The sequence below is a fragment of the Xenopus tropicalis genome, chromosome 1 (genome assembly GCF_000004195.4).
Source record: "Xenopus tropicalis strain Nigerian chromosome 1, UCB_Xtro_10.0, whole genome shotgun sequence".
NCBI classification, from domain to species: Eukaryota; Metazoa; Chordata; class Amphibia; order Anura; family Pipidae; genus Xenopus; species Xenopus tropicalis.
Window position 1 is genome coordinate 129,646,193 of NC_030677.2, and position 25,199 is coordinate 129,671,391.

Consider the following 25,199-nt stretch of genomic DNA (forward strand, 5'->3'; position numbering starts at 1 on the left):
TTATCTGTGGGTTGGGCTGTGTAGTCACTCTGCGCTTGCATTAAGTTAGCCTCTAGGAGGTCAACTTCCTCCTGGCGTTGTTTGCGGTGGCGTTTAATAGCTTGTATCAGTTTGCCCCGTATAACTGCCTTAGACGCATCCCAGAGGATATCTGGGGTGGTAGAGTTGGCGTTCTCCTCCCAATATTGTATTGTGGCTTCATTACTAGCTTCAAGTATATTGGGTATTTTAAGCCAGATTGGACTGAGGCGCCAAATTCTAGATTGTGTAGGGGCTTGAGTGTCCAAGGTGAGTTGGAGGGGGGAGTGATCTGAGAGCACTCTGGGTAGGTATGCGGCCCCTACTACTAGTGGGGTAAAGTCTTGGGATACCAGGGCTAGGTCTATGCGGGTAAGCGTTTTGTGAGTCACTGAGTGGCATGAATGAGCTTTGTCCCTAGGGTGTTTGAGTCTCCATATATCTTTTAGCATCATGGCTTCTGACCATCTAGAGAGAGTGGAATGTGTAGCTTGCCCTATAGGTATTTTGTCTAGCTGCGGGTTCATAACCATATTAAAGTCTCCTATTATACACAGGGGTGCAACTGGCAATTCAAGCAGTTTGTTCATAACAGCATTTAGTGTGCCCAGAGTGAGAGGGGGAGGAACATACAAGGAGCATAACGTTAGGGTAACTTCGTATATTTTGCAATGTATAGCAAAGAATCTCCCTTGCGGGTCGCTTTTGACAGCTATGCACACAAATGGGAGGCCCTTCCGAATTAATATAGAGACCCCTCTCGCGTAGGAGGAGTAGGTGGAGTGAAAGGAGTGTGCTACCCAGTATTTTTTGAGTGCTAGTATCCTCTGCCCCTCCAGGTGGGTTTCCTGGAGGCATATTATTGCGGGTGGGTCTTTTTTGGTTAGATAATTGAATATAGCCGCTCTCTTGTATTTCGAGTTCATCCCCCTGACATTCCACGATATTAGCTTAATTAGGTTTGAAGACATTGTCTTGTATTGACAGCATAATTAGCGGGCTTTCAATGAGCAATGCGAGCAAGCTAGGAGCTTACTGTTTTTTTCACCTTGGTCAAATATTCTTTGTTGGGTATAAAGGAGTTGTTTTTTGGTAAGTTCCACCTGTTTCAGTGTTAGAGCCTGTTCTGCAGATTGAATTGCTTGGTATGTGTTATCTGTGGGTTGGGCTGTGTAGTCACTCTGCGCTTGCATTAAGTTAGCCTCTAGGAGGTCAACTTCCTCCTGGCGTTGTTTGCGGTGGCGTTTAATAGCTTGTATCAGTTTGCCCCGTATAACTGCCTTAGACGCATCCCAGAGGATATCTGGGGTGGTAGAGTTGGCGTTCTCCTCCCAATATTGTATTGTGGCTTCATTACTAGCTTCAAGTATATTGGGTATTTTAAGCCAGATTGGACTGAGGCGCCAAATTCTAGATTGTGTAGGGGCTTGAGTGTCCAAGGTGAGTTGGAGGGGGGAGTGATCTGAGAGCACTCTGGGTAGGTATGCGGCCCCTACTACTAGTGGGGTAAAGTCTTGGGATACCAGGGCTAGGTCTATGCGGGTAAGCGTTTTGTGAGTCACTGAGTGGCATGAATGAGCTTTGTCCCTAGGGTGTTTGAGTCTCCATATATCTTTTAGCATCATGGCTTCTGACCATCTAGAGAGAGTGGAATGTGTAGCTTGCCCTATAGGTATTTTGTCTAGCTGCGGGTTCATAACCATATTAAAGTCTCCTATTATACACAGGGGTGCAACTGGCAATTCAAGCAGTTTGTTCATAACAGCATTTAGTGTGCCCAGAGTGAGAGGGGGAGGAACATACAAGGAGCATAACGTTAGGGTAACTTCGTATATTTTGCAATGTATAGCAAAGAATCTCCCTTGCGGGTCGCTTTTGACAGCTATGCACACAAATGGGAGGCCCTTCCGAATTAATATAGAGACCCCTCTCGCGTAGGAGGAGTAGGTGGAGTGAAAGGAGTGTGCTACCCAGTATTTTTTGAGTGCTAGTATCCTCTGCCCCTCCAGGTGGGTTTCCTGGAGGCATATTATTGCGGGTGGGTCTTTTTTGGTTAGATAATTGAATATAGCCGCTCTCTTGTATTTCGAGTTCATCCCCCTGACATTCCACGATATTAGCTTAATTAGGTTTGAAGACATTGTCTTGTATTGACAGCATAATTAGCGGGCTTTCAATGAGCAATGCGAGCAAGGGAGGGTAGAGAGAGTAGAAAGAAAGGTATTTAGGTAAGAAATTAGAGTAAAACATGTCCCCAAAAACAGTCCCCCCACCCCTGCCCATCCCTCCAAACATGGGTGGGCTTTGTCCCAAAACCAAAAAGTATATGACACTGTGTCCCACTTGGGGTGAGTCCTTAGGTGTCATGGTGATCTATAACAGAGCTCAACTTGAGCTAACAAAACCAACTTGTCGTTACAGCCAGGGGGTCCCCTCTCGGCGGTCTGTGGTGGGTTGCCCTCTGGAGGCTGATTGTAAAGGTTGCTGCTTGCTGCATCTTACATCAGGTGTGCTTTGGGTGGGTGAGCTGGGCTAGATTGTATCCGCAGTGTGGCTGTATCTTTTAACTCTGTGTCTTTGGTCAGCTTAGTAGATCATCGCGAAGGGCCTGGGTCCTTGTGTGATGGGCTGTTAGGCGGTCCCCCTTTGCGGCCTCTTTGGTCCAGCCATTGATCTGCCGCTGCAGGGGTAGTAAAGAAGTGTGTGCGCTGGCCATCTTGGACTCTAAGCCTTGCTGGGTATAACATGGCATAGGCTAGTTGTTCATCTCTCAGGCGCTTTTTGACCGCCATATAGGTGGCTCTTTGCTTCTGCACTGAGGGAGAGAAGTCGGGGTATATAGAGACGGTAGAGTTATTTACTGTGACTGGGCCATTGCGTCTGCTGGCTGCCAGTGCTGCATCTCTGTCGCGGAAATTTAGCAGTTTTGCCAGAAGGGGTCTGGGGGGAGCACCGGGAGGTAACGGGCGGGTTGGGACCCTGTGGGCTCTCTCTACTACCAATTGGGGGGAAAAGGCGTTTGCACCAAATTGTTTGATGAGAAATTGTTCTACATACGTTTCTGGGTGCTCACCTTCCTCCTTTTCTGGTAGGCCCACAATGCGTATGTTGTTTCTCCTGTGGCGGTTCTCCAAGTCTTCCATGTGGGCCTGGGTCTGCCTGAGTTCTCTAAGGAGATTCTGCACCTCGCAGGACATTGGCCTAGTCATGTCCTCCAGGGTCCCGACCCGGGTCTCCACCTCCCCCACTCTTTCCCGGACATTTTGTAGATCTTGGCGCATTAGGGAAATGTCGACTTTGATTCCATCGACTCTTTCTGATAGAGTGGCCATGCTTGTATTAAGCGCTGCTGCATTGCTGTTTATGGCTGCTAGTACCTGTGACATCGTCGGCTCCGGTTCATCATCAGACCGTTCGGGTGCGGCGGCGGGTATATCTGCCTGCAGGTCTGGGGGCCCTGCCGCGCGGTCAGCGCCATGTTGGGGAGTACGGAGGTACTGCTCGAGTCGGTTTGTCGGCTCACCCCTCGCTTTGTTGCCGTTTCTGCCCATTTTCAAGCGTAAGTATCTTGGCTGCTATTAGGGCAGCACCTCGTTTTGCAAAATTAGGCGTCCACCTTAGGATTTGACAGGATAATTGCCGAGGGTAGCAGGAGCTGCTTGAAAGTAGGTCTTGCTACAGCGCCATCTTGGACACCCCCAGGCATACAGCTTTAGATGTACACTTGTGCATGCACATTTGTGAGTGTCTAAGGGGCAAATTTATAAAAATGTGAGATTATAGTTTACCACAGAAAAATTCACCCACTTTCTATTCTGTGGTGGGCTCTAATCTCTCATTTTGATAAATCTGCCCCTATGTCCATGTTAGGGCTGTGGCACACGGAGAGATTAGTCGCGGGTGACTAATCTCCCCGATATGCCATCCCACCGGCTAGAATGTAAATCGCTGGGGGGATGGCATACGTGGTACGGCAATTTGCCGCAATCGCCGAAGTTGCCTTGAGAGGTGAGCACGGCCCCGGTGGGATGGCATATCAGGGAGATTAGTCACCCGCGACAAGGGAGATTTGTCACGTGGCCACTAATCTCCCCGTGTGCCACAGCCCTTAGGGATGCCAGGGAAAAGTAAATAAAATGGTGGTCTGTTAGTTTTCTCTCGAGGTCGGTACATTTTTCCTAACAGAGAAGCACCACCTGGGGGAAAACTATTAGATTCACTGCAGGATGTCTACCCTATTAGCACCCACAGCAATTTTTGGTTTCTGTGTCTTTTATTATTGAAATTCTATTTACCTTCTCTTAAAAGCCTTGTTGTCTGAAGGCTTGGACAGCAATATCAATTTAGAACAATGTTTATAAAATGGATCATGCTACTGGTCTGCTGATTCCATCAGACAGTTGGGTAAATTATATTTTAAAGACCCGGGGAATCCTGCAAGATTCTCACATTAAGTAAAATGGCAGCCAAGCCGGGGCTGGTATTGCAAATTTAATGGCAATGTAGTTGCCGATAAATTTGTAATACCCTTAAATTTGGCCCCAGGCATTCCCCCAATCTGCCCAAAATCTACCTTTTTTCCTTTCTCAATTTGCTCCATAAAAAGCCCTCCTTCCTTCTATGCATAAATGTTTTGCCCCATTTATGTCATTACTCTGCCCCTTTTTATATAACTAACAACCCCTTTTATACCCGCCTGATCCACCAGCCGGTAAGTTCTTTGAAAAGGGTGGCAAGCCAATCTGAGAAAAGTGCATCCACTACCATCTGCTCCTTCATATAGCTCCACTGGCAGGCACAACATTGTCCTGTATGCAACAAAACGATGTATTAGCTACACAAAGGCTAATGACGTGCCTGCCAGTGGAGCTAGCAAGTGCGGCAGATACACTTTTCTTCTCCTGTATACAAAATGTAGGGGGAGAAAAGCAGTCATATGTTTCTGTAACCCCCTAGTTGGCTATATAAGACCAAAATTCCAGCTATAGGTAGAGCATGGGGTACACAGGAATCCCCTTTCCCAGGATGGGCCTTTCCAAGGTGGAAGTAACTTTAATGAAGGGTGTTGTATAACTATACATTCCACTGCCAAGTGTAAGCAACAATTTAAGTAAAATAATTATATGGACACCAGAAGCTCTTGCAAACAAAATAAAACTGGTTTATTGGTCCCAAATAAATTATGTAAGTGCAGGGTTTGATAATACTTACAATTCAATAGAGGTATAGCAATTATTAAGCAGGCACAATGGATGATATTGCAGATCAAGCAGAAAGGTATAATGTTCAACACTAGAAAGGGAAGTTTGAGAACAAACTTCATGTTGAGTTGAAAAATGTGAAGTCACTAATTTAAATTTTTGTTGGAGGGGGGATTGGACCGTACCATTTTGTTGGGGGGGGTTGCACCGCACCATTTTATTTCAGGGTGGGTTGGGCCATACTTTAGGGGGACGGGAGGGGTGATAATGATACAGTTTCATGATCCCCTGTAATGAAAGATCGGACCGTACCATTCACTTTACTTTCCCCTCAAGACTCACCCTGGCACCAAACCAATAAAATTCTATAGGTGAAATATGATTGGCTGTTGGTGGCTCTGCTCACTTTTCAAAACTAAAACTGCAGTCCCCTATTGACCAACTGTGAAAAGTTTGAGGACCCTGGGGTTAAAACTGTGAGAATGGCAGCAGGTTGAATTTCCCCATTGAAAGTCAATAGGTAAAATCTGATTGGCTGATGGTGGCTCCACCCACTTTTTCTAACCTTGAACCGCAGTTACCTGATGCCTAACTCTGCAAAGTTTGGGGAGCCTGTTGTTATTACTGTGAGAATGGCAGCAGGTTGAATTTCCGCCAAGTCAATGGGTAAAATCTGATTGGCTGTTCACAGCTCCGCCCACTTTTGGGCATCAAACAATCATCATATTTTCATTCAAGCTGACCCCATGACGATGTGATTCAAGTTTGGTGAGTGTAGCCTCAAAGCCGTAAGATTGGCAGCAGTTTCAATTTCCCCATAAAAGTCAAGGGGTGAAATTTGATTGGCTGTTGTTGGCCCCTCCCATATTGGGGTCGTCCAATAAATGTTGCTCTCTCATTCGGGCTGACCCCATTATTATGTTATTCAAGTTTGGGGAATGTAGCTTCAAAGCTGTAAGTGTGGAAACTCTCCCCTGTGAAAGTCAATGGAACAATTGGGGGGTTCGGAGCGGCGCCACAAAAAGACGGGGGGTCGGGATCGCTTAGAAAAGCACAAGCAACCGGCTCCACTATAGGGCGAAAAAGTGTGGAGAGTTTGGGTGTTGTACCCCTAAAACTGTAGGAGGAGTAGCATTTAGAAAATGGGGGGCGCTAAGAAGAAGAAGAAAAAGCAGAAGAATAAGCAGAAGTCAAAGAACTGTAGGTTTGGTTTTTCAACCCAACATAATGATACAGTTTCATGTAAGCCCCTGCAACTAAAGATCGGACGTACCATTTTGGTGGACATGGGGAGGTATGACACGTACCATTTTATTGGATGGGGGGGGTCGGGCTGTACCATTTTGTTGGAAGGGGGGGTCAGACCATACCATTTTTATGTTTTTCAAGTTTGGGGGATGTTCAAAGTTGTAAGTGTGGCAACAGTTTAAAACTCTCCCCTGTGAAAGTCCATGGAATAATTGGGGTGATCGGAGCGGCGCCACAAAAAGAAGGGGACGAGATCGCTTAGATAAGCACAAGCAACCTGCTCCGCTATAGGGCGAAGAAGTGTGGGGAGTTTTGGGGTTGTACCCCTAAAACTGTAGGAGGAGTAACGTTTAGAAAATGGGGGACGCTAAGAATAATAAGAAGAGGAAGCGGAAGAATAAGCTGAAGTCGAAGAACAGTAGGTTGGGTTTTTCAACCCAACATAATTAAAGACAGCCGAACAGCAAGGCACCACCATGGGGATCAAAAAAGGGTAGCTCTATGAATCCTCAGGGTTATCTGCCTTAAGTAGTCCGGATCCCTCACAGCAGACATGGATAAGGGATAGAATATAACCTGGTACCCTAGCCCGTCTGGCATCAGCTTGAATTCAGTGGCAGTCCAGCCCTGTCCTTGTGTCTACACCCAGGCAGATGCAGTGCCTTTGAGTGCACAGAGAAGTGGAGGACAGTGGATCAGCTGATTATTGGCCTGCCTGTAGTCAGCTTTGTGTGGCAGTACCCTAAACTTTCATAAATCCCCCCTGTCTGTCTTAATCTCTGTATTATACAGCATGCAGTAGAGGAGTGGTATGGAAAATAGATTTTAGTGGGTATTCAACACTACAAAATGAGTTTTTTTTTATTTAGTATATTCCTAAATAAAAATATAAATGTTTGGTAAATGCACGCTGGTAGCTGGGTCCACAAATGGTCTGTTTCTTTACATTCTTACACTGATGATAACTACTCTACAAACAGCGAATCATTAGAACACTACACCCCTCCAGTCACCAAAGCGTCCGCCGTCACCATGGAGATTTTCCCAGCTCAGCGTAGGCACAAACTTATCCTATACTAAATAGCTACTAAGAGAAAAGACAAAGCGATTTTCGGTTGCCAATGTGATGTAAGGGTAGTGCAAATATATCTCCGATAGTTTTAAGCACCTGGAGAAATAAAAACTCTGATGAATTACAGCACTATTTTAGTACTGCGGCTGGGCGGACCAACACCACTGAGCGCGACAACAATCTGAAGTGCGGCCATTCAGCGGCGTTAGGCAACTGCAGGAGTGTATTTGCTAGTTACATTTTATTGATAATGTCGCTGTATGCTATGCCTGATCTGTTTGAGAGGAAAGGTTCTCTTTATCTGCGCTCAAACCACGTCACATACGGCAGACCCACCTTGGTGTCAGGCTGGTAAGAAATTATTAAATTCCTATTCTATACTATTAAAAAAAAACTTGTTACTCTGTTATAATTAAAATATAATTGGAGAACTGTAAAAAAACAGACTATTACAAATGTTTTTTTCTAGGAAGCAAATGCAGTTTACCAGTATATAGAACTTTATTTGTAAAAAAAAAAAAAAGTGCATTATATACATATGAAGTGTGCATCTGCATACAGCCAGTAAATCTCATACATGATGCAAAAGTCCCCAGTCAAAGATCAATTCTGTCTGGGGTAATTATTCCTGGAAACACAGTATACAGGCCCTTTTGGGTGAGATTTGGCTTCCGTTTTCATTTTTTGCCCTTGATATTCCTAGGATCATAGCAGGAAGAATGATAATCTCATTTTTTATAATATGGTCTCTAATACTTATTCATTGGAGGATAACTGTTTTTGAAAAACACACACACACATATATATATATATATATATATATATATATATATATATATATATATATATATATTACAAATACAATAGATTTAAGAGCAAGAGATTTAAGAAGCCTTAACTGAAATCAATTCAGTATGCTATCTGCTTGTACATGAAAACATAATCCCTGCTTATAATAGGGAGTTATATGGCCCTGAAAACATGCTACTGATAAATTTCTTTTAGAAATTTTTTCCGAGTAATTGAAAAAAAAAAAATTGGGCTGGGGGTTGTTGTTGTCAGAAGTGCTTAGTGCCGAACTGATGCACAATTACACTTGTAAGCAAAACTAGCCTTTCGACTTATCTTCCTAACTATATAATAAAAGGTGCATACATTTGAGAACTTCCAGACATAAATATATTTTTTTACACTAAGAGACATGATTCTACAGATTGAAAGAAAATTGTGGTAGTCTCTGATTTTAAGGGCCATTTCTCAACCCCCTTAGGAGTCTGGCACTTAAACCCCTCTGCTTTCAAACAAAGTGTGGGGTGGTTGAATGACTTCAGGATGGGGGCCTGGGTAATAGTTCTAACAAGTCAGAGATTGACTATCATGGTTTCCTTTTAATGTGCACCTATCAACCGAAAATTGCTTCCCCCGCCAGAGGTGCGGGCTGATAAAGCTCGCACTCCAGTTGGGGAAACAAGTTTTTTTAAAGAAAAAATATATAATCCCCTCTGGTGCTAGGCTGCCTGCATTCCGAAGGAAGCTTCTGGAGCTTCATGTTATTTATCGTGCATGCACATAATGGGAGAGACTCTCCGGCCACTGATAAGGAGCCAGTGGACGCAACTCACCCGCCTACATTACACGCATGTGCATAATGACCGAGCTGTAGAACTTGCTCATTATGTGCATGTGAGTGCCACAACATGGCTGCCCGCACTGGGAGCTCTCTCTTGGTGTGGGCAGCCTAGAACTGTCTGGTGTTTCCCGCAACCAGAGTTTGAAAACTATTAGCCCATACCTCTGATGGGGGAAGCAGTTTTTGGGTGCAATTATGTATGTCGGTGTAAAAAAATATATTTATTTTTTTTAAAATACTTAAGCCTAGCTGAATGAGCTCATGTCAAAAAAACATTATTTTACTTTTAAGCCCATGAAAAGATGAAGTTTTTTTATGCAAAAATGCATGCTCACTGTCCACACCAAAATCCACTCCGTGTGTTTGCAACCATGTCGAAGCATTGCCTGTGAGTGCAGGTTATCCAGACGACTCTGAAGATGCCATGTTAATAAAATAATTAATATTTTTAAAAATGATTTCCATTTTCTCTGTAATAATAAAACAGTATCTTGTACTTGATCCCTACTAAGATATAATTATTCATTAATGAAGGCAAACCATACCTGTACTACTACTGCAAATAATTAAGAAAGCAATTAGTACAGGGTTACAGACAATTTAGGAAAAGTTGCCTGAATATATTCCTTTAGATGGTCCCTCCTAGTTCATATGTAGTTAATAAGGGAGCTAAATGGTCTTATGTCATAACACTTATGCAATATTGCGCTTCACCAAACAAATGTAATGCATGACCTCTGACCAGTGGCATTCATACCACTTCTTAAGAGCCTATAAATTCCCAGATTCTAGTACTATTCCTGCTTTAGCAGAACACAAACATGGTGTGCTTCTGTGTTGTAGCAGCTCTATCGATTGGCATTCTAGGATTCAAGCTGTGCTGCTGTCACTCTCAGTTATTAAGCCAAATCCCCTGTTCTGTTTAAGATCAAACTGAAAGGAATGAGTTGAGAGCACTCTGTGAAGTGAAACTGCCACATTAAATACACCGGCAACAAATGCGGTAAAAATATACAGATTTTAATGTGACTAGATTCCCAGGGCTGTGGAAAAACACAGCTTTCATCTCACCTGTGCTGCTCAGTTAGAGGCAGCTTTCTAGGTACTGGGCTGAGATGAAAGTTTCATGCTGCCTCAGATCCTCAGAAATTCAGCAACAGAATGGTATTTATGGGTATATACTTTAATTTCTTTTCTTGTGAGTGCATTGCTTGGATATGCACTAAATGTGTCAGTGGTACTAATATGATGTGTTACTCTTCTTATTTTAAATTAATAAGGACCAATTGAACTATGTAGCCTTGTTATGGGTTTTAAAGTTTGTTATGCCTAAAATTGAGTAATGCATATAAGCGTTGTTAGTTAATGTCACATGTCCCAAAAGTGTCCTACAGCTACCAGGTGAATGCTAATCCCTATGAAACATCGTGTTAAAAATCCAAAAAAATCCAATAGGCCGCATTCACTTTCTGAGGTGCATTGAACAAAGTGCAATTTCGAGCGCAATCACCATGTTTACCCCCACAATGCATTGGTTTAATGCACTGGTTTTTTCAACAATTCCGGCATCATTGTGGATGCAAATGTATCATTCTTTTGATGAAATTGCACTGCACCTACCGCAATTTCATATGATTTGCCAAAATGGATGCAAGTGTGCATGATCTTTGACGCAAATAGGGCACAGTTGCACCGGATATTTTCTAAGTCTGCCTGGCAAAATTTTGGCACAATGTAACTGTACTGATTGCTGCAGGGTGCTAAAGGAACCCCAGAGCTCAGCACCCGCTCCCTGCTTACAACTCTAGCATTGGAGTGGGTCCAGAGGGAGCCTCATCGCTTGTGCAGAAAGCACTAGCTAAAGCTACTGCCTGGTCCTGAGGTGGTGGTAGTTCCAGGGTTCACCTGCATCAGTAAGCACAGCAGTGCTCAATTTGGAATAGAAAGCAGGAAAAAAACAAAGTGGCAACAAACACAACTATAGGGAAGGTTTTGGTACAACAATTGAAAAAGTCTCACTTTCACAACTTCTGTGACTTTTGAGTAAATGTCAGACATTTTAAAAATAAACATTTTTTTAAAAATAAAAAAATTATTTGAGTAAATATGTCCCCTCACCCTGTAGCAATAACCCATGGCAACCAGTAAGCAGGTAGAATTTACTGCTCACCTGTTTAAAAACAAACATCTTATTGGTTGCTGTGGGCTACTGCTACAGGGCAAACTTAGTGCCTTTAATTACATATGGGGGTTAGTGTTGCAATGTCTATTGTGAAATTGCAGCAAAGATTATATGAAAAAGCAAGAAGATGGCCCTCTACTGAAAAGCTATCCTATAAAATGATGAAGTTAAATGATACAAAATATTTTTATCTAAGGAAGAGCTCTTGTACCACAAATGTTGTTCCACAGAAACAGACGTTCCAAACATTTTTAACATCTGAATCACAATTGCTTGCCCAATGAGAGTTGGGTGGTTTTATTTCAGAGATTAGAAGTTGAAGTACATGGACCTTATGCTGATAGGTATGTGCTCCTCCTTGCTGCGCTACACAAGGCTTTGTGAGTCTACCTTATAGCTTGTTTGCATAGAGAAATAAATATTTGGAGGGCACACCAAAACAGTACCCTGGTTACAGGACCAGAAGGGGCAAGTGCCTCTGGCACAAAGGTGGTGGTGGGGTGCTGGATATCTACTTCTGCCTGCCTTCCCATAGTTTTGGGTTTGTAAGTCCAGGTGCCCAAGTGGCGCACGTGTGCGGAGGGGGGTCCAACGCCAGCTGTGGAGACAAGCGGGTGTGGGTTGAAGTTTGGGATGGGGCTTGCCTTGGCACTGCCTGGTTACCAAGAGGTATTACCTCTTGTGCATTTTGTCCTGCATGTAGCTAGTGTAAACATATAAGGTGACAACTTCAAGGTATTTAGTAGAGCCTTTGTTTAAGTGTCCTTTGAGCATGAAATGCATAAGGCTTCAGAAATTTTTTTTTCATTATCTTAATGTGACCTTTGTGGATTCCATGAATCCTTTCCCTTTTTGTTTTCTTTGGAATTTCTGCATCCCCAGCTGAGAGTGCACCTAGACCACTTTACTAATTTTAGTGAGTTTTCTACTTCTGAATATGTTGCTGTGCCCTGTCTTGTTGATGGTTAGAAGTTACTATAATTCAGGAAGATGTTGACATTTCAATTAACGCTAACTTTCAAAGGCATGGTATGTGTTGTCTCTTATCTCTGCTTTATGTTATAGTATCCATTTCCATAAAGCAATAGTTCCAAGCAGTACTGCGGTGCCTCCTGTTGTGGATCTCACTGGGTATATTAGCTAAGGCTAAGCTTCTATTATAAATACTCAAAAACTTTATGCCCTACTGCAAAACAGTTTCATGGTGCTGTTTTAGAAATGTTTGAGCAGCTTTAGTGTTGTAGCTCTGAGCTGAATTTCATATCAGGGTTAGGGTAAGGTTGTATCTACTCATTTTAAATTAAAAGAAAGAGAATTATGCACTGAAATTTTAGGGCCAAGCCCTGCTCTATCTTGATTTCAAATGCCAAATCTAGAGCATAATAAAAAAATAATTTAGGACTTTAAGATGGCTTCTTACTCTAAGAAAGGAGTTCATCTGAAAACAACAGCAGTGTTTTAAGAAATTGTTTCTCATTTGGCTAATTCTTGACATCCTACCAATGCATCTCTTTGCCTTTCATCAACATACTTGTCCTGATATAGTATTATAGATTACAAATTATATTATAGCTTGTGTGGTCTAATTCTGGAGAAATTAGGGTATAGGTATTGGACCCCTTATCCGGAAACCCATTATCCAGAAAGTCCCGAATTACAGAAAGGCCATCTTCCATAGACTCCATTATAAGCAAATAATTCAAATTTTTCAACATGATTTCCTTTTTCTTTGTAATAATAAAACTGTACCTTGTACTCGATCCTAACTAAGATATAATTAATCCTTATTGGAGCCAAAACAATCCTATTGGGTTTAATTACTGTTTAAATAATTTTTTTAGTAGACTACTAGAGGTAGGAGATCCGAATTACAGAAAGACCCCTTATCTAGAAAACCCCAGGTACCTTACATACATGTACATTTATATAGTATCCTGTAATTAAAATTAATCTGTTTTGCATAACTGAACAGTCATAGCTGCTTGGTTTGCTGGTTACAGCTTTTGGATCAAAGACTGGTGATTTTAATGACAGGAGAACAAACTGACATGAGGTAAATTTATGTTGTAAGAACAATATTTTGCTGACAGTGATGGCTTCTTGACAAAAATTGATGCCAAAAGGTTCAGATAGATATGTGGTATTGATTTTGTGTCAGATAAAACCTTATTCTGGTCTGTGGTTTATGACTGGGCCTCAATTTACATTTTACATAGCACATACCAAGAAGAAGAAGAATAGCAATGGCTGCATGCTGATTTAAACTAGAAATGCTTTATTACTTTAGTAGCATTAGCAAAGAAAGGTCATTTTCTGTCACTTCAAAGAGAGAGATGATGAAAAATGCATACTGCTGTGCAGCAGTGATTCAAGTCTCACAGTAGGGGTTTATCATTATTAAATGGCATGAAAAAGCTAGAAGAATCTTACTTTTGTTGCCTCAATCATTTGTCAGTCATATACATTATAGTATATAATGCACAAGCAGATAAAATAATTAGCAATGGTACAAAAAAAAGTAGCTAAAAACATCAGTATATACTGCATATACTATTTCGGGAAATTTAGTAATGTTTTTCATTTTTATTGTCCATTTTTTGTGATGGAGGTTTTCTCCAACCTTTACAAATAGACACAGGCTATTGGCAGCACTCCAGATATTGTTATATTGATATACTACATAACCCATCCATAAGTTATATATGGTCTGCTATTTTAAAAGGCATTGACGCACTGATGAGTTGCTATCATTACATTAGACCTAAACAAAACTGTATGTATTTTGTTATATTACAGTCTTATCTTCCCATGCAATCCATCAGGGCACATGAGATATCATTGGTTAGGGCAGTAGCTGTCATATGTCCCCTATATTTTTTCTACAGAGTAATTAGCTAGTGGGGTGAACAATGGAACCAGTGCAGTTTTACATCCATGTAAAATCATTGGTCCATAGGGGTTGTCTTTTATATGATCAGCTTTATTCCAGCCAGCCTTCCAACATGTGCTGAGAATGTGGGTTACTTTTAACTTCTCTTTCGCTTTTTGTCCTGAGACATACAGAACTGAAGCACAAAATGCAAAACGGATCTGTCATTGCACTGATGCCACAAATACCAGGGAAGGGGAAAAATCAAAACAAACTACTTCCTTATTACACTCTTAAATGATAAAAGAAACAAAAACTTTCTAAGAATGATCGAAAAAACACATATTTAGCTAATTTTGATCTTAGATATATGTTGTCATTCTAAGAATTTGTCCTATTTCTTTCTTCAGGCATCAGAACCGAGAAGCTGAACCTAAAGATTACGATTTGGCCACGTTACCAGTAGGCAAGAAAAACTTGTGTCAGTCAACATACAGGAGTTTAGGAAAGGTGGAAATTTCGGTAAGTACTTGTAATACTTCATTGTAACTTGTAATTTGAGCAAATCAGCTATTTGTGTATTTTGTATTTTAATGTTAATGGGCTCATTTTGCACTAATCCAAGCTGACACTAGAGGGGGCAATTACGCTTTAAGCAAGAATATTAAAAGCGGAAATTTGTTTTCTTAATCCTCTTTTTCTCTAACTGCAAATACTTTTTTTTAATGAAAATGCAAGATTTAAAATTTAGAGCTATTTACTGAAATATCTTTATATTTTCCTAAGGTTTTAACCTAAACGCCTTTTTTTTAACCTAAAAGCCATTTTTAAACCAATATAACCAGTAGTCAAAATTGTTGCAAGATTGGCCAGAATTGTACCAACTATTCAAGACAGAAAGTCTGACAATTTTTTTCTTGGTGAGAAAAAGTATTCCTCCTAGTGCCATTTAAAGGAAGAAAAAACAAGGGACGCTCTTGAGATATGACTGATCACATAAATATAAGCAAACATCCTTAAATGTATTTAGGAATGTTATGTTTGAGCACTGAAAAAGTTCATTTTTATTAATATGGTTTATTTAGATGAAGCAGGGTTTTACATATGAGCCTGTTTATGCAGTATATTTTTATAGAGACCTACATTGTTTGGGGGGTATAGTTTTCCTTTAAGCTCCTCCACAAAACACACTGAGCCACTCCAAATAAACATTCCTACAGTCGCACCTGCACACAGTTACAACAACTTACAGCATAATAAATGCCTGCTGTCTCCACCGCTCCACCTCACAATCTAGGCCATACCAAAGTGTCTACTCTGCCCAAAACATGCCCACATTCCTCCACCATTTAGCATCTCTCTGCCCACAACTAATCAGGTAGCCCTGTCCTCCCATCTGCTTTGTCCCTTACATGTGTGCCAGCTTTTTCCTCTCTTCAACTTTATATTGACTTTCTCCCATCCCCTCCTTAGCCTGATATACTGTATGTCTGGCCATACCTTTCTCTCCATCCCCATTGATAATTTAATCATAAAGCAGGACTGGTCTGCCGTGTTGTAGTGATTTAACAAAATCTGAGTACATTTTTGTTTCAGCTTCCACGGACCAATATACAATTTCTATTTTTATTTTATGATACTGTAGTGTCCATTTAGCTTGATCCTTCTTGATGAAGTAATTCTTTCCTAGATGCTCACAATAGGAAAAAAATGAGTTAGAGGCAAACAGAATCACAGTAAGAGGTTATGCTGTCCTTAAATTATATTTTTTGCCAGATTAAAAGTAGACCATGTAACAGAAGATACTTTTAACCTTGATGGGATCATAAGAGAGTGCAGAAAGAAGTGCAGTGCATGTGTATACTTGTTTCCATATGTGAAATACTGCTGAGGGGTAGATTCTAATACCCGTGGATATTAAATTACACAATGACCTGCTACATGGGTTTAAGGCATATTTAGGTTAATTTACTATGTAGGCAATGATGTCCCAAAGACCTATGGCACACAATGCACAATGTTATGACCTCAGCAAGATTAGGCTTGTTTTCATGTAAGTGGGTGATGTATTTGCAAAACTAATACTCATTGCACCTACCTACTATCACATATAAACATAACCCACTAATTATTCCATTATAATTTCACATTATGCACATAGATAACAGCAGTAGTAAAGTAAGTGGTCATTTTAATTAGCATGCTAAGTGACCTTAATAAAGTGAAGGCCTATACAGACTGTGTTGCTTGTCATAGCAAGATATAAAACCAAGGCCTAGTTCATTCCTGTTTTCAAACTGTAAGACTTTTCATAAGTTTAATTCCCTCTGTCTTTAATTTAAATTGTCCAACTGCAGTACGCTATTATGTAGATACAACATACATTGATATTAGTCTGTGGCATGATGGATCAATGTGTTCATTAGGACAGTTATCCTCTATCCTTTTCAGACTAAGCTTGGTCGTTGTTCTCCCATAGTATAAGCTACTGGTTACATCCATTTTCCACCTATTTATTAGAGAAAGAATGGATGTTGTTTAGGATGGCATGAATGTTTCTAACTGTTACTGAATGTTTCTATTGGTCTGTTTTCACAGAGGGGGGCTCATTGATCTCTAATAAATATAAAAACAAAACTGTTTGATGCACAGTGAAGTCCAGACTGTGCAATGTATGGTTAAAACATCACACTTTATTCAGCTTTTATTAAAAAAAACTTGATCCAAGGCACCAAACGCATTTGACCCAACGCGTCAAACTGATCATTTTCTTTTAATAGAGGCTGAATACATTTTTTGACCATACACTACAGACTCTGAAGTTTAGTGTGCATCCTCCAGATTTTGGTGTTTTAATTGGACATCATTAAACATCTAAGTTATGCATGCTAGTGAATTAAGCAATGGAACTGGGGCACTTACGGGTAGTCTAATTTTGAAATTTGAATTGTGCCCACACATGCATGTATTAATTACATGTACTGATTATGTATGAATAAGTATGTATCCTGATAGCAAGGTAAGGTATAGTGCTTAGATACTGGCTGATCAGTCACTGCCTTAGACAAAAGATAGACAAAAAGTTGCTTGGAGTAATATAAAACTGTAATGCTGAAGTATTGGTGAATGCAAATGTGCCTGAGCTCAAATGAACACAAGGTTGTGCACACTACTTACACCTCCACATTTTTCACAAACTGCCCTTTTGTTATGAAAATCATGCCCAAGTGTGCCTATTGACGCAAAGGAACGCTGGAGTTACTACCCTGTATGTGCCGGTAATTCTTTGGTTCTCACAACAGGCTGCAGTATTAAATGCAACAGACTTGTTGCAGGGTCGCTGCTGTCATTAGGCGAGTTAAGAAACTCGCCTCAGGTGGTATCACCCCCCAAGTTACCAGGAGTGCAAAAAAGCCAATACAGCTAACTTTAAGAGTTGAATTTTTAAATTCTTTAAAGTAGCATAGCAGAGCCCCTCAAAGGAGTGCAATAAAAGATACATATATTACATTCTAAATAACTGTTTCCTTTGGTTTCTGTGTTTTAAAGGATTGGAAAACTACAACTGAAGATCAGTTATCTCAAGTTCAGTTAAAGAAGGACTATGAAGCTAGAGATGTACCAAAATCAATGGTTAATGAAAACACAATTGATGTTGTTGCCAATAGGTAATTTTCACCTTTTTTTGCCATGGCTAAGAAACGACTTTTTATTTTTTTTTGTGAATGCAAACATAAATAAAAATACATTTTTGGAAGAAGTGCCCCTATACCAGCCACCCTGCTAAATAACTAGGACATCAAATAAGTGTTCACTGCAAATTTAATCCTAGTTGGCCTTTTTGCTGAAGTAGTTTGCCTCCTGTCTGGAATATCTAGAAAAGCATATAGGTTTTTAAACCAAATATTACCATAACTGACCCTATAGCTGAACTCACATTAATTACTTAGGGACCTCCTGGAGGGGCAGAACTAAGGTTTCAAGGTTTCAACATCTGTCAAATAAAAAAAAAACTTTTTTAAATGCAGTAGACTAGTATTTTGGTAAAAAAAATTCTTACAATAAAAATACAATGCATTTATATGATATGTAATGTATCATGTTTATAAACATCTTTATAACGTAAAGGCATTTCGCACTGGGTGCCAACTAACTCCCTCTTTGATGGAATAAACACACAGGCCCTCATTTATAAGGGACAAGGTGCAACTGCAGGGGTGATAACAGTTACAAAATTGTAGCCATTAAAAAGTTGGGTCAAGCTCTTTTAGTGCTGCCAGTGCATTCTACAAAAGGTGCATCACATTTAGGTATGAGAGAGGCCTGGTTTTAATACCTTATTTTGATATAAGGTATTAAGTGTAGGGCTGGCAGTACAGTACCTTCTAGTGCTGTGTATAGGTATAGAGAGGTGCAACTCTTTCCCGTTATACAAAGACCCCAGGACTGAAGAAGCAAATTCAGTTCAGGCAAATGGCAAAAAACATGGTGCTTTGACCAGTTTAATAAATGAGCTCTCTGTATTCTGATTCATTCAGGAATAAGAGCTCTGTGGTGTACCCACTGTGATGTGTCTGACATCTATAAAATCTAATAGCCCCAGTTATTAATGTTATGTAGCCCTTACTACTCACCCCTATACTGATTCAAAGATAAATTACCACAATGTACTATGCAGAGAAATGTAAAAACTAAAGGCCTTTCTCATTCTTTGCAGACAAACTGATCATTCTCAGAGAGGATATGTCTTGCCACAACATGATAAAGACCATGGAAAAATGTAAGTTCTTAAAGAGTGTAGTGAATACTTAGGGGCTTTATAACTTGACATGAATTATTAATGGGCAAAGAATAGTATATTGTGATATGTTAAAGATGTATTTAAATGGGAGCTGTTTTGCAAATAGTGCTTATTGTTGCTTTTCAACAATATTTTAGATGATTTTTTGAGCAAACAAAACATTTATACAGTATTGGACACTTATCTGGAAACCCATTATCTAGAAAGTTCCGAATTACCGAAAGGCCATCTCCCATAGACTGCATTTTAATCAAATAATTCACATTTTTTAAAAAAGTTTCCTTTTTCTCTGTAATAATAAAACAGTACCTTGTACTTGATCCCAATACAATAATTAATCCTTATGGGAGGCAAAATAATCCTAATGGGTTTTATTACTGTTCAAATATTTTTTTTAGCAGACTTAAGGTAGGAGATCTGAATTACGGAAAGACCCCTTATGCGGCATACCCCAGGTCCCGAGCATTCTAAATAATGGGTCCCATACCTGTACCATAAATTACATGGGGTTACTTAGTACCCTGGGCAGTGCTTACGCACTTCCGCCCAGGATTTGGCTATACTCTGCACTTCATGGCAAAAAAAAATTCAATGCAAGGTGTAGAGCAAAGCATTGATGGGCCCAAGTCAGTCCTATCCTTACTCAATGCCATAGGGCAAGCAGTAAATACAGTGCCCTGTGCAGCCTGCATTAAGTTATGCATAAGTTATGGGGATGGGAAGGGATGGGGGACAGATACATGACCCCACCTCTGACCCCTCATGAATACAGCACTGCCAAATTCAGTTATCCATAGAGGTCTAAGAATTATGATGTCACTTTGTGTGGTCACTCCTTAAAAAACTGTCTGGTTTTGGTTCAAATGCAAGATATGTGCTTTATCAATGACCTTTCATAATGTCTCACATTTCATAGTTCAAATAGTCCACTGTTATTTATAGTTTTGATAAGTTTGTTATAGTCTGAATAGTCTACAGCTTAGCTGCTGCACAATAGTTATATATATTCTAATATTTTATTGTATGTTGGAAGGGCAAAAACTTAAAGTAAGCTTTATCAGAAAGGTCAGAAATGTAAATACAGCCATAAGCACTCACAGAAACACTGAGTCTTCTATCAAAAGAAACGCAGTCTTTACTTCACACATGTTCTTCTGTGTCAGACTTCCTGCTCTCAGAAAAATCCTTCAGGGCATGGGCAGGAGTCTGCTCAGTTTGCTCCTCTTTCCCTTTCCCCCTTCCTTCTCCTGCTCCCCCTCCCCTCAGAATTCACTCCTCCTGCCATCAGAATTTGCTCCTTCTCCCAGCTTCTACCTACCCAGGTATGGTTAAGCTTTCTGCAGAATAAATATAGCGTTCTACCATGCACTATTGTGGCTAATCTATTGGCGGTAAAATGTCAAAATGCCTTTCCTTCTCCTTTAAAACAATAATAAATAGGCTCTGTATTGCAGTTAAGGTTGGTTTATATCCATCTTTCAGTATTTATAGCTTTTCTGTTTTCTGTATATGTTTTTTACTGTAACTTATATGGAGGTGGTTAAATACACTGCTTTATCAGCATAATTTTACAGTATAGTTTTTATCATTTTCAGGCATCTGAAAACAACATATTATATTGATTACTCCTTCCCTTTTCAGCCAACAACTGTGAGTATTTAAAGTAAAAACTCCTCTAAAGATGAAACCCTTATCTCTTCTGCATGTTTCTTTTCTGTCATTAAAGACTGCTTCCAATTATCCATTTGTAGATATTTCCTCAAATAAATCCTATTTTCTGAATCTCTGCAGATACAGTCTCTCCCCTCTGCGCTTATTTTAAATTATTATTAGTTATTTCAGGTTACCATATGTGGGGGTTCTGTCTCCATTATGTCTGTGACTCCTTTATATCTGTATATTGCATAGTTGCTTTCATTCTTTTCCCATAGTCTTTCATTATCAATACAACCCTCTTCCAGTTTCATCTGTTTCTTGTCAAAAGTAAGGGTCATTTTGCAATGCCCTGAATGCAACGCAAAAGCACTAAGGGTGCAGAATCACACTGCCTAGTACACATTCACTAAGTACTTTTCGTAGCTTAGCTGTGTTCTGCACATAACTGGTTTAAAAAACAGTGAGAAGAACATAGTGCAGTACTGGCAAGCACAAGGCATAGAGCAGGAGGGGTGAACAGCTCCTGTGCCAACATGTGCTCCCTAACATGCTTGTCTGAATGGCAATTTAAGGGGGAAGGATGGTTAACACTTACATTTATGGGGGGGAACTTATCTTTGAAAAACCTGTGTCTGTGATGCAGAGTGTGGGGCAGGGGGCATACATGTGAAAAACATAGAGATTGTCACCCTTCCCTGCTTTGACTCCTTGTATGTTATACATGTAAACTACAACTAACATCATTGGCCAATGACAATATTGCTAAACTCTATCGTTACCTGAATGGAGAAGCTGGAAATGTTAGGGTCAACTTACTATACATAGTGGTAAACAATTAGGTTTTTCCTGAAATAGTTATTATTACAGAGTGCATTTAGGCTAGAATAAATTAATTTCAAAAACAAATTTCTGTACTAAGTTCCACTTTAGCACCTGCCATTTAATTCAGGTCATGAAATTGTTTCTTTTTAAAGGCCAGCTCTCAAAAAAGTATGTTATTAAAAAAGTGGAAGAATTGCTTTCTGAGGGTCACCTTACCAATAAGGAAGCTAAAAACTGTGATTTTAAAGAAAAAAAAATGTATGGCCGTTCACATGATACATTATTTCTCAGTTATATGAGATTAACTTTCACTCGAAAGCCATTCTTTCTTTTGTTTGGGCCACAGATTATATGCAGACTTTTCCCAAGAGATAGTACTTTTGACAAGCAAATATAGATCACAGCAAATGTGTTACAGAGGCTTCTTGCATGCACAGACACATTGTAATTTAACTTTCTATTATTTGGAGCTTGCATGCTATTGGCCTTTGGTTTCAAAAATGTGTTTCTCGTGGGACAGCTATAAAAAGACAAAGGATTCCTGTGAAGACAAAGACTCTAATGGAAGAAAAGGACTACCAACAATTTCTCATACACTCTGATGATAAAAATGTGTGTTGACACTAACTTCAACAAAATTGTTGCACTTTCCATTAATATATGCTAAAGCAAAACCCTTTATTAAAAAAGATTGCCTACCTATTTAAATGGTTAATGAGCTATGAATACAACATGAATGTACTGTAGTATCCACTTCTAAAGGACACAATGCAACATGTAATTTAACTGCTGTCCGGATGACCTGTTTGAGATTCCTACTGTGTAGGTCACATTTCCAGAATATTGTTCATTGTCTGTTTATGCCAAATCAAACTGTAATTTTCCTTTGGGAAATTTAGCATAGCAGACTTAGCTGACATCCATATCATATACAATCAGGCTTTACAGATCTGTTTATAACCCTCAGGTTTGGGCCCTTTTTTGTACTTTGTGGACAGTACTTGTTGTCTCTCTAGCTCAGTGGATCTCAACCTTCCTAATGCCATGATCCTTCAATACAGTTCCTCATGTTTTGGTGACCCCCAAAGGGCTTGCGACCCACAGGTTAAGAATCGCTGCTCTAGCTTCTGTAGTACTGGTAGTAATTCATGTGTATATTATGTGGCCTAAAGTCATGATTGGCACTGATTGGGTGGAGTACATCCATCCATTGCTGAACCACAGCTTCCAAATAATCATGCTGTTACTTAAAGGAGACATATCATATAAAAATTAAGAATGTACCAGTGAAATATACTCCTCTAAATATAGAAGGATTGTGCTTAAAAAAGTGGATTTATTGAGGAATTTCATGAAACCCCAATAGTCCCGCCCATCTGGCCCACTTCCTGCTGGCTGAATTCTCTGGATTTGCAGGGGAGCCAGTGGCTCTCAGTATACTGTACTGTAGGATAGGAACCAATCAGCAACTAGGCTGACCTGATAGGGAACTGAAGCCTGACTGTGCTTGTGTGAATGCAAGGCTGTGATTGGCTATCCTCCTCCTGCTTTGCTTCTGGCAGGGACTGTTACACACCCACCCTTTATTTGAAACAGGGGCCAAGAACTGATAGAATCCATAGGGAGTTCCAAAAGAAGGGCCATTTATACAGATTAATGTTTAGCCCAAAGTGAAACCAGTGCCATATATTTTTTATAATTGCCTACAAAATTAGGGCTTTTTTCCATTTATCCAATATGTCTCCTTTAAATGGGTCTCTATTCTCATTGAATGTAGATTAACTACATTATATGGACAGAGGGATATATTTATCAAAAGACATCAATTCAAAACATAAACAGATCAATTCTCCATAAAATTTCAAACCTATACTTTCCCAACAATAAACAGACTACAGAATACTGAAAGGATTTTAGATGTTACTTTTAAAATATAGCACCAGTCCTGTCCAGTGTCACTCATTTAGTGTCACAGTCATGATAGTTCTGGCACACACTGGCAATTAGATTTATTGCCTCTTTTTGCTGTTACTACAGTTGGCATCCTCCTACATGTACCATAGCAAGGGACATTCTACTAGACTGTTTTTTTCTGAAACTCCAATAAATGACCATCGCACCCAATCAAACTTCCATACACATTATATATTTTTAAGGGGGAACTATCGCAAAAATGAAAATGTAATATAAGCTTCATCATACTGAAAAAAAGGATTTTCTAATTATAACAGTTAAAAATTTGGACCAGTTTTTGCAAAAAACAAGTTCATCTTCAGTACCCCCCTCTCAGCATGTCTTCTCTCTCCATGCAGGATTTGGGAGTCTGATGTTGAATGACAGAACCAATATATATTTTAGGGGGGGAGGGCTCCCTTTGTGCCAAACTCACTTATTTTGTTAGACTTTGGAATAAGTTATTTGAATGAGCTCTAATACATCTGCTAGGACAGGTAGCCCCCCCCAGTAAGATATATTGGATCTAACTGTCAATCAAAATCTGACACCCAACTCCTGCATGAAAAGAAAAAATTTAAATTTGGCTCCCATACGGAGCAGTCGGGACCTCTCCCCACTGCTCCGTATGGGAGTTTAAAGGAGCGCATGCGCACTGGTGGGTTCGCTTTCGCGCATGCGCACTGGGGGGCACTTTCGCGCATGCGCACGGGTGGGGAGGGGGCGACCGACAGGGGCAGCCTCGGGAGCTGCAGAGTGCCATTGAGTCCTATGGGAGGCTTCCAAAATCATGCTAAGTCTGAAAGTTTTGCCTGCCGCTTACGAGCGCTCAATACGAAAAAGTCGCGACAAGATACGAGCAAATCCTAATGGCTACGAAAAAGTTGCGACTTTTCGCACAAGTCGGAATGGTTACGAAAAAGTCACGACAATTTACGAAAAAAAATCGCAAAAAAATACGAAAAAGTCGCAAAATGTTCGTTTTCCAATCTGAATTTTTCCAATTCGGATTCGGATTCGTGGGTTAGTAAATCAGCCCCTATGAGTCAGCTTCCTGCTGATTGGCTCTGATCCACATTCCTAAGGGGGGGAGTGAGTTCTTAGCATTCTTGAGGGAGGGGGGAGCAGCAGAGAGGAGAGAGCTGTGTGTTTCTGGCACATGAATTACAGACACATGAAATCTTTTGACAGAGAAGTCAGTGCAGCGTTTATGTGAGTGCTTATGGCTGTATTTACATAGACCTTTCTGATACTTAGTTTTTACCTTTCTTTCTCTTTTAAGCTTTCCATCCTTATCTCGCAGGTAGCTTACATTTTGCTTCATGTAACACTGAGCTATAACATGAAGCTAATCTAATAGCCTGGTTAATTAACCAAATTTTGGTGAAATGCAAAAGGCCACAGAATGGATTAGGTCAGCCTTTCAAAATAACAAAATATTTCAATAAGTAACCAGCATGCCTAAACAAGGTAAATATAGATTTATCTTGATTGCTGCTAATTTGACCGAATTCATTAGAAATAAGGCTTCTGGTTGTTCTACACCACCCTCATTCCTAGATAAATGAAATTTATTTTAATGAATGCCATTTTTAAAAACTATGAAACAAGCCTTGTTTACTTGGCCAGCTGAGAAAATAAAGCCAAACTATTGTTTTTCAATTTTATGTTAGTGCTGCAAATTTATGTCTTGTGTTAAAACTGCTGTGCTGTTCCTGTATATTTTTTTCTTTAACCTTGACATTTA

General features: G+C 40.1%; 1 protein-coding gene across 2 annotated transcripts in view; it reads left to right on the top strand.

Annotated features, from left to right (window-relative positions):
• c9orf135 (chromosome 9 open reading frame 135) overlaps positions 1 to 25,199 on the top strand; it is a 35,462-nt gene that overhangs the window by 6,936 nt on the left and 3,327 nt on the right. Inside the window, exons 1-5 of one of the 2 annotated variants that reach the window (XM_002935587.5) lie at positions 7,526 to 7,890; positions 14,631 to 14,742; positions 17,770 to 17,888; positions 18,938 to 19,000; positions 20,617 to 20,671. In XM_002935587.5, coding sequence (XP_002935633.1) covers positions 7,790 to 7,890; positions 14,631 to 14,742; positions 17,770 to 17,888; positions 18,938 to 19,000; positions 20,617 to 20,671 — 450 coding nt within the window. In that variant the 5' untranslated portion in view covers positions 7,526 to 7,789. Of the gene's footprint in view, positions 1 to 7,525; positions 7,891 to 14,630; positions 14,743 to 17,769; positions 17,889 to 18,937; positions 19,001 to 20,616; positions 20,672 to 25,199 lie in introns of those variants that run through there. The other variant, XM_031890832.1, reaches the window with a different exon arrangement.